The sequence below is a fragment of the Hydractinia symbiolongicarpus genome, chromosome 3 (genome assembly GCF_029227915.1).
Source record: "Hydractinia symbiolongicarpus strain clone_291-10 chromosome 3, HSymV2.1, whole genome shotgun sequence".
NCBI lineage: Eukaryota > Metazoa > Cnidaria > Hydrozoa > Anthoathecata > Hydractiniidae > Hydractinia > Hydractinia symbiolongicarpus.
The window spans coordinates 28,897,766-28,908,344 of record NC_079877.1 but is presented as its reverse complement, the minus strand read 5'-3'; the positions used below and the strand labels follow the sequence as shown (position 1 = coordinate 28,908,344).

Below are 10,579 nucleotides of genomic sequence, written 5' to 3'. Positions count from 1 at the left end.
TAGAGTAAAACTAAAAAATATGTTCCGAAAGTTGCCTAATCGCCTTTCTGAAGTTGGAAGAAAGGTTTTATGTATACATCACTAATTCTACAAATTAAAAGAAATATGCGTGAAGGTTTTTTTAGTGTCTGAATGGACTCCATTTTTCTTTGCTGGAGAAGTCTAAAACGACCTGCATTGAAACGTATTTGTTACAACTATTGTCAAAATTTATTGGATTGATATAGCTCTTTCATCACTTTCATTCTATATGTTTATCTTAAAAATAACACTGTGTTTGTTTTTTGTAAGTGATACTTGAAATAGTACCTTGTCTCAGTTTGACTTTTTATTGATTAAAAAACTTTATTATGCTTTGATTTATCTATGCACTCACGTCACGAAAACTCTCAATATTTGTTAAAAGTCAGTAGATTCTATCTGCATGCCATCACATCACCGACACGAAGTTTGCGGGACGTTTGCAGTCTCAAAGAATCCTTTTCCCCTCAAATCGTAAAGTCCATTAACAACGGAGAGGTAAAACTTTCTTTGAGTTTAGCTTAAATATTTTTTTAGTTAAGAAGACTGGCCTGCTTTGACTAAATATTCATTGAGTAATTTCTACTAAAACAACTAACAATTAAACAAATATTATTCTGTTATTAAAACTATGTAGCTGAAAAACGTGACGTCATCAACTGAATACAGTTTTTATGTTGCATTTTTTTATGTTTATCAGCACAAGTTATTGTAGAAGTGCTATCACTTGCATCATATATTTTAAGTAATTTCTCTCCCATTTCTGTTACCGTATTCCCAGAATCTTTTGTTGTGGGTTTCGCTTGATAACTTCATCTTCAACTTCAGTCAAGCATGTTCCTGATCTTTATGTTAAAAGTTTGTGGATTTGGAAGGTAATGAACCATTTTCAGTCCCAAATGGATGGACCTGTGCGTCGTGTCTGTTATTTGATTCTAACATGCGTGTTATTGCGTGTTCAGTTGGAAACATGTAAGATGGGTATGAATATCGCTTTCTATTTGCGTGCCTCGTGTTATCGAGAGAAGAATGATTAGTTGCGTTAGGCGATAATTGCGGTTCGTAACGACAATTTCGTGCGTGTCTAGCATCAGTTTCTTGAGAAAGAGAAGGATAGGAACCATAACCATGATTCATTTGCCCAAGATTTGATCCGTTACATGTCACACCGATTGGTCTATTTTCATGGCTATTAAAATTTGATTGGTTTAAAGTAGTATTGTTCTGTTCTCTATTGTTTTCTGTTGCTGTTTCGTTTGATCGGTTATGACGGTGCAGAATAGTTTCTCTTTGTTGATGGTAAGTGACTGGTTTGTGTGATATGTAAAATGAAGTCAGAGTTGCGATGATTTCAATCAAAACAAACAAACCTTTCCAACATATGAACAAAGTTATGGGTAGGGATGTTTCAAGAATAATCGAAGGATTTGGTCTTACTTGAAATGTTATTATGCTGACATTGCCAATAATATTGACGACATGTACAATCACCCATGCTCCTATGGCATCGATTCTCTCGTGGTATTGGTTTTTGGATTTCAGTATAAGAAATGCAGATATTACTGATAGAAAAAGTAAACACATGATCTGCATGCAGCCAATCAGAGCTGATGTGTCAGTGAATTGTTTTGTTCGAATTAAATAAACTATCATTGGAAAGCTGAAGCAAAAATCGACCTAAAAACATAACCAATATATTCAATTATTTTAGATTGACGCTGAGAGATTGAATTATAATTATATAAAATTATCCAGTATTTGATAAATCATAGTGACAGTTAGCCCAAGAGCGCAAAAGCTGTTTTCATATGAACCAAAATGTCTTATTAACGATATGAAATGATTTTTTTTAAATACACCCAACAGAAGGTTTTATTTTTCCTCGAAGCCAATAACTATTACGTAAACATTTTTCTTGTCATTAGCAACAAAAATTTCTTTTCTTGCAGTTAAAATTTTATTTTTTGCTTACTACCTAAATCCAGAGAGAGATAGAGAAAGAGAGAGAGAGAGACCAGATGTTTAAGCTAATAAGGTAATGTGTTTGTATTTGAAATGTATTGATTTTAACACCATCTGCTAATCTTTTATAACTTTTTTTTACCTATGGTAAACAAATGTTTACTTTTGACTTACCAACGCAGTGACAGCAAAAATATTAGTAACACTCTTGACAATTTTTCTTCGTTCTAAATTCTCCATGTTTTCTAGTTGTTGTTAACTAACGTGCTTTCTCATCCTGTTTGTAGATTAACAACAATCGGTGACCGTTTCACACGACATCACACTTGAACATCATCAACCAAGTAAATATTGTGATTACGTCACAACTCGTGTACGGTTTCAAACATTGTTATTCTATATAACTGGACACTACAATTTTTTTTAATACTCCTTTGTAACTCGCTCATCCAAAAATGAGACAAATTTTTATAGTAAGTTTAGAATTTAGAATATTGCCTTGGTTAGCTTTTACATTTTCATCTGCTAAACCCACGACCCACTCTCCCGTTATTATTAAAGTCTTCGTATCCTTTCCACTACTTTCCACCATAACCTGTACGTCCAATCATCTGCTTTGCAACATTTTGTTTCGTTAGAATCTTATAGTCGCATTTTTTTTCTAAACGCGTATTGTAGATTCAAAAATACGCTGTTTTAACCATGCATAAATGCAGATATGTGTATACCGAGGTGATTGTTTCTTGTTTCGAGCACTTTCATAAGAAAGTATGAACATGCAAACAAATTTATAAATATTATTTTTTATCACGACACACTGTATCTTTTCAATCTCAATCCTCAATCCATCAACAAGCAATAAAGAACGATTCATCTTCTACAGCACAAACTTGCATGAAACACACACGTTGTAAGATATTGGACAATTAAGATTCCTTTTAAACGCATGCTAGTCCAGAGAGATATGACCACCCGCGGATAAGCTAATCCGCATATGGGTCCCACTTTTCTACAGCTAACTCAAACATAAGCTAAACTGCTGATAAATTAATTTGCGTATAAATTAGTGTAATATAGAATGTTAATAAACAGCATAACTGAAGTGCTGCGGCCAGTTTGACTTTGTTGGGCACGTGTTAGAGTGATGAAAATTTGTGAATTCTTATTGTTTTTTTTTATGAAACATTAATATTCACAAGGGATAAAATAAAGCTTTAAAGGAACTATTTCTTTCTTTACGTGACATAAGCGTCAATATTTCTGGAAAAAATTTTTTTATATGTATCGCTGAAATAGCCCTGGATAGGGCTAGGAAAAACATAATTATCTTGTACCTATAGCTATATAGTTGCGGTATTGAGGACATTAGTGAACCTTTCATAAAGGGGAAATTGCATACAGCTCTATTTTTAGAGCACATAGTCATTAATTTTATTAACGGAAATGTGACTCTAAACAAAAGCATTTTAGTTCATCACAACAAGATGTAGCTATATGTATTTAACCATAATCTGCAACCATAATCGGTTGTAAAAAGCTTTCGCTTGTGAACCTAGGGGATCCTGTCTAGGAAGAGCTATAGCAGAATGTTCTATGATGTTTATTGCTATAACTGAACTAACTCTCGCCTAATTTCTTAAAAATAAAATTATACACAGCTGGCAATATAGCTACCTTGCTTTGACTGATTTTTCAATTAGGTAGGACAAATCCCACAAGTTATTATGGCTACTACGACCTTCTGCCCACCCAGAAAATGCAGACCATGTAATGGCGGCAATAAAATGGTTTTCGAGAATAGAGAAAAAAAGAAATGCTTATGGCTACCCGAATTCACTAAATATGATTGAAACAAATTGCTGAAATACATAGCAAAAACATTACTTTTAACATTTCTTACATGACATATGTCACAACTAAGAAAGAAAACCGTTTATCAGCACGAACGCAATCACAACATTAAAAATTTTGGAAAAAAAACTTATATTTTCATTGCCTTTCTATAAAAATTCAGCCAGCCCCAAGCAAAAATGTACCTAATTTTGTACCATTTCAATTTTCTCGTATTTCACATGATATGATATGTTTTTAGATATGTTTAACGTCATTTCTGACTCCGTGACGTCAACAAATTAAATTTTTACCTGGAATGAGTTTGAATTAAGCATTCTACAACTGTGCTAAGTTTCATCACTTAAGCACAAGGGATTCAGGATTAATGAACCGCGGACACTTGTTTCCCTTCCGTCAGAGCTACATGGACGAAAAAAGCGTGTATACTAGGGTTAGATCGATTCGCGCATAGGTCCACTCGTTTCACTATGGTTAACAGCATTAATTTAAAGGCTAATGGCGTTGAAGACATTTGCTGTTTTGTGGATATGGTTGAGTTGTATATGAAGATTATCTTTGATATAGTTGATTAGCTGTAACAGTTACGGTGACTAAGTGTGCTTATTTTTTCGGGAAAATATATTGGCGAAATTCGCTCGTTACATCCATTCTGCGAAATCTAATACCCACGTAAATTTGAGAAAATAAATTCTCTCAAAATTAAATTTGGGTAAGATTTATCATGCTATATACCATATTCTTCCCCAGAGCTCTTTGAGGTAAACCTATGTTTTATCTCAATGAGCTCTGTGGACGAGAATGGGTATCTTATACAGTTGACTCTCTCTATCTCGAACTCGCAAGAGACCAGAAAATTTGTTCGAGATAGAGAAAGTTCGAGATAGAGAAAAATTGACAAAAATTGGATTTTTTCGTAAAAAACGTATTTTTAACCTTCAGTGTATCGGGAGTTGATAGAGGTCAATGAGAGATGTTAAAATGTTAATATTCAATGCACAAGACTTCTTTTAAAATAAATACATAAAATAAATTTACAGCTTCATTTAAAGAAATCGGTTATGTCTTTTTGTTTAAGTGATGCCACTCTGTCTTCATTATACATTTTTTCGAATTTGGAGATAAGCATTTGCATTTCATTGCCTTTTTCGCAACACATTGCTAGATCTTTCAAAAGATCAATACTACACTCGACTTTTGATCTTGATGGTTTTTCGACAACTATATCAAATGAATCATCCTCCATGTCACTGCCATCGTCTTCAGCTTCGTCGTCCTGAGATTTCCGAAATTCATCAATGATATCCTCATTAGAGATTTGAGGGGCGGTTGCGATAACCTCATCATCCAAGGTCACAAGATCATTAGCACTGAGATCATTTGGTACCAATGATGGATCAGCCTCTCTTAAATCATCCAAACTTTCTTGAAGATCTTTAAATGGGTCATCCGAATCAGCAATAGCATCCTGTTGTCCTGTAGAAGAGATTCCAGATTTCTTAAAACAATTGATGATGGTTTGTTTAGTTACAGCCTCCCAAGAATCAGCCAGTATCTTCATTCCGCTTAAAATTGAAATCTTTGGCAAAGGTTTGTTGTTCTCCAAAGCACTGTACAGCAAACGTACAACTCTCCTTCGATAATGCGCTTTTAGACTTCGTATGACACCTTGGTCCATCGGTTGCAACACAGACGTTGTGTTAGGGGGCAAAAAACGAGATGAATGTTTGTTAAGTTCGAGATCGATGGGTGTGCTGGACAGTTGTCGATTATAAGAACGATTTTTCTCCCGTCTACACGAAACTTTTGGTCCAGTTTCCGGACCCAGTTTTCAAATATTTCACTAATCATCCAACTTTTCTTTTGTGATGTGTATTGAATAAAAGAAACGTTATTGAGTTTTTTTTTTTTAAAGCCGACATCTTCACCTCAAGAAGGTTTCTGGTTCAAAACACTGTAAACAATGTTTTGTGAGTGACTTTAGAATTCGAACGTCAAACATTTTCGTTCGAAAATGGAACATTTTAATTCGATTTTTAGTGTAAATAGGTTCTTAAATCCGGAAAAGTTCGAGATAGAGAGAGAAACAGTCAGACGGGACCGAGATTTTGGTTCGAGATAGAGAGGTATTCGAGATAGAGAGGTTCGAGATAAAGAGAGGAAAATAGCTTAGAGCCTACACAAATGTCCAAGGGACCGAGACTTTGGTTCGAGATAGAGAGATGTTCGAGATAGAGGGTAGTCGAGATAGAGAGAGTCAACTGTATATTAATTCCCTTGCGTGAGTAAAATTGTGAGTTCACGACACGCAACTCACGGGTCACTTTCTAATGGCGTGGCCGTACGCTAAAATTTACTAAAAAAATAAGTAAACCGCTAAATGAGAAAACAGGGGGTCCATTTGCCATTTATGCTACAGCGCCGCTTTCGGCCGTTAAGGTTAAAATAATTTAATTTTACCCGCGGTTTACCAAATGCGCGCAGCATCTTATGGAAACAAGTTGTTTATCAACTAACAAAAAAAAACCGGAGTGAAGAAGGTTGTCTGTTTTTCAAATTAATCCTTAAAAAGTTATTTCAAACATAGTTAGAAATGGGGAAATGTTCCTTCTGGCGCAGTCGCATGCGCGTACAACAGTGACGTCATAGCAAATCAACGACAATCCCTATTAATCCGGCACCATGCTATACCATCCCATATTAATCTACATAGGACCTAGTATTCACTACAGATGTAGTCATCAATGTAGAATAAGAGGTTTCTAGCGCAATTCCCTAAAAATCAACACGCACATCTCGGAGGGAAAAAACCACGCTAGGACGAGCAGAATGAAATCCTCCCACAAACAAAAAAATTGCACTTAATAAAGAGAGAATGGAATCAAAAACAGTCAAACAATTACGTGATAATGCAAAGGTCGTGGATTAAAAGGGTATTATAAGCTACGTAAAGCTGAATTAATTAGCTTATTAGAGGATGTACCACAGAGGCCACCTAAAAAGCTTCCAGCTAAACCAACGGGGGAACCGCGAAGGCCACAAAGATGGATCAAGATTGTCTACGGGAATCCCTACGCGTTCATGTACGTGCCAGACCGGTTCAAGACTGAGTACATGTGCAATAGGGCTGTTGAAGAGGATCCTGAAATGCTCTACTATGTGCCAGATTGGCTAAAGACGCAGGGCATGTGTAATAGGGTTGTTTCAAAGAAGCCCTGCATGCTCAGGTATGTGCCTGACTGGTTTGTCACCCAAGACATATGGGACATGGTTGTTGAGAATGAGGAGCTCGAACTACTCGAGGCCTGCTATTACCGGAAGATGGGAAAGGCGGGGATTAAGGAGGATCTTCTTCCAATAGCCTGGCATCCGGATAGGGTCATCGATTGGTGCTGTTCAGAGGATGAAAAGGCAGGTCTCAAAAAGTATTGGGGGTTGGCCTGAAAACGTTATCTTGCAGCAATTGTTGCAAGATAATACTACTAATAAAGATGAGTTTCAAGACACAGGACATGTGTAATAAGTCTGTTGAAAAGGTATGTCCCCGAGAGGTTCAAAACGCAAGACATATGTAACAAAATTATTGAAAAAGATCCCCTTATGTTCAAGCATGTACCGGATCGGTTCAAAACGCAGGACATGTGTAATGAGGCTGTTGAAAAGAATTCACGCATGCTCAATTCTATACCAGATCGATTCAAGACACAATACATATGCAACAAAACCATTGAAAAGGATCCTGAGGTACTCGAATATGTGTAACGGGGCATGCACGACAATATATGCCCAATATGTATCTTTGGACCTTGTTAAAAAACTGTATAAAATGGTACTCTGTTACTGGTGCTCTGTAGAACTATGCAACATCGTCAGGTGCCCCATGAGATACAACCCTCCACAGGTGAGTACAACAAAATGCGGCTTTTTTCGTGTGATGGAAAACATGGCTGCCCATATGAGGGATGGTGGTGGGTATATATACAGTGCTACTTTTATGGGGATGCATGCTGCCTGGCTTATGTGGAAGAGCGGAAGGTGTATGACAGTGCGTATGAAATATCGTTGTGGTTGTTGAAAAGGCGTTATAAAGGAAGGCCTCCACCGGATTGGAGACGCCTCGAAGGATTTGGAGGCGATTTGACACAAAAGGGATTCCTGGTATTGGTTGACAGTTAATAAAGCATGTGTATCAACTGTCAATATAGTTTGAAAATTATGTTATTTATGACCTTCCTTACCGCCATTGGTCTCTCCCTACAACTTGTAACTTTGGCATGCGTACAGGAGGAGAAGGAGGGGTCTAATGAACGGAGGATTAAGGATATTGAGGCTCGCCTTGACATCCTAATAAATGAATGAGCATTGTGACAACTGTTTGGCAGTGCTCGAACAAAAAAGATAAATGTACCTGTGGACGTAGGTTCGTGGTAAGTGGTAATATTTTATGCTGGCACTGCTACCATGAAAATATCTCATAAAACGGAGGTGGCTGCGTATGTACGGTGACATGTAATTCTCTCCAGTCATTCAAAATATATAATAAACAAGATGCTGAAATTTGAGAGCGAACTTAAACCTAATATATTCTACAATTTTGCTGCTACGTTTACAGAAATTAACGATATCAATGTGGAATACTTGACGTTATCGGATGCCATGCCTGCCAATGAAGGTAGGGACAAACGATATGTGATAGGGTATCATACACAGGACCTTGTAGTGGCTCTGAGGGTAAAGACACCGAAAATCTGGTCCCCGAATGGGGTGACAAAGTATAACGCTAATACGTCACCGGCAATGAGTCTGGATTTTGAGGAGTATCCGGATTGGATCGCAAAATATCGTCAAATATGGTCAAAGGTTGAGGAGTTAATCTTTGAAAAATTAACGACACGGCCTGTAAAAAAGGATCGTTATATTAATGCCAAACTCCAATATTACAAGGACACAATTACCACCAAATTCTATGGTATGCCCGTACCGTATGATGAGCCCTGCCAAGCTTTTCCGTCTATTCTAGCCTTTCCGTCTGTATACGTACAAGGTAAAAACCACTACCCCCAGGTACACATCACAGAATGTCAGTATAAGGACTTTAAAAAGGAATGGTTGCTTAGCGAGGACTAGAAACAATATATTTTATAGGCTCCTCGGACCTATAAAATATAATACAAAATTAAGGCCTATAGTCAGGTGGAGACTCTACATATTGCACAGATTAAATTTTTAATAAAATTTCGTCCTTGACTTCTTCTCTGCCCTTGCAACTAGTTGTGGTCTCTCTTGTTCGTTGATAGCATTCACGATCCTATTAACGCGCTGCCGCATTTGTTCCTTCAACAGCATATACCTTTCTTTTTCACGGCTAATTAGACTATACTCATGGTCACTGATAACACCATTTTCCATTGCCTTGCTGATCTGATCTACAATCGAGTTGAGTTTCGCCTCCGCAAACAGCCTTATACCCTCATGTTTTTTGGATTTAACACGTAGACGTTTTGAAGCGTTCCGAAGACCCAGGTGTTGTACATCTTGAATTTTTTCGCCAATCTATTCCTTTCCTTTATTTCATCCCGGAGATATTGTTCTATTTCTTCAATCTTCTTGAGCCTAAAAACCTGTCCCTCATCCTGATTAGAGCCCTGTGCGGGTGCACTCAGTAAATTTGGGTACAGCTTAGCCATATCACTCATTCTTTTATTCTATGAGAATGCACATCGTGAGGCCTGCGAACGTCACGTTTTTCTAATGGTGATATGCGTCCGTTAACATGAACTCAAGACGATCGGTGGATCCCTTCAGTGGGAGGTATACAGGACTGTCAAAGGTCCAGGTCAGCATATCTCCCCAAGCGTTTAACTTTTTGGTAGGAAGCAAGGGCAAAATTTTAGACTTTAGCCATCTAATAGACAATCGTCCTCATCCAACTGGGGACAAACGAGTATCAGCCTATGGTAAATGTTGGTCATATAGTACCCTCATAGTCATAATACTTTTACTTCACATAATACTTTTTAATAGGGTCGTAGGGTAGGCCTAGAAGCTCTTGTAATTGTCGATTCATCACCATCGAGTACCCATCGCTGACACGGAGCCTGCAGTAGCCACTTTTCAATACGAAACGCTTGATCTTGTCTATTCACAATAGTCGCATTATCTTCTATCCTGTATAAACCGCTGATGATCTCAATCCGAGTCACTCTCTGCTCAGGCCCTACCTTACGTATGGTAAACTCTGTATTGCTATGTATATTCAGCCACCCAGGTCTAATGCTGATGGATTTCAGAGCTATTCGAGTGTCCTGTCAAAGATAGTCTTTGAATATAATAGGCTTCTCGATATCAGTGCTGTACAGTTGTTTCATCTTTGTTTAACAAGAAAAGAATGAACATCTACCAATACAATCACTCTGCAAAATATCAAAGCAACAGGGGAGAATGGCCACTCGGTGTTACAAATTTAGAACATCGGGACCTCTACGTGAGTACGGACTCCCATATTTCTGTGGTATTCCCGGAGTTTATCAAATACGCCATAAGGGTCCCAACAGCCTACCTTGATGACCATTTTGGGTGAAAGGGCAAGCGTTGGACTACTGGAATATCCAGGTTAATTTCGCTATCCATTGTGCAACGACGGCCCTAGGCATATGTGCCAAGCTTATGACGGGCTCCATACCCCTTATACACTCCATCTTTACATTCCATGTCTATTACCACATGCGTCGTATTTTAGCAAGGA

The 10,579-nt window shown here is 37.6% G+C and overlaps 2 protein-coding genes across 2 annotated transcripts in view; one reads left to right on the top strand and one right to left on the bottom strand.

Annotated features, from left to right (window-relative positions):
• On the bottom strand, nucleotides 1-2,314 carry LOC130636701 (uncharacterized). The gene is made up of 2 exons (XM_057446519.1): nucleotides 2,158-2,314; nucleotides 1-1,698 (listed from the first exon to the last, which is right to left on the bottom strand). The coding sequence occupies exons 1-2, from the start codon at nucleotides 2,221-2,223 to the stop codon at nucleotides 874-876; spliced, it is 891 nt and encodes a 296-aa protein (XP_057302502.1). The 5' UTR covers nucleotides 2,224-2,314; the 3' UTR covers nucleotides 1-873.
• The window catches only part of LOC130636699 (uncharacterized), a 33,921-nt gene continuing 23,461 nt past the window's right edge, over nucleotides 120-10,579 (top strand). Inside the window, exon 1 of the mRNA XM_057446515.1 lies at nucleotides 120-519. The gene's annotated coding sequence lies outside the window, so the exon portion shown is untranslated. The remainder of the gene's footprint in view (nucleotides 520-10,579) is intronic.

Coding starts and splice junctions, on each gene's coding strand:
- LOC130636701 (XM_057446519.1), bottom strand. CDS start 2,223: ATGGAGAATTTAGAACGAAGAAAAATTGTCAAGAGTGTTACTAATATT. Junction 1,699..2,157: donor TTTTTGCTGTCACTGCGTTG/GTAAGTCAAAAG, acceptor TTATGTTTTTAG/GTCGATTTTTGCTTCAGCTT.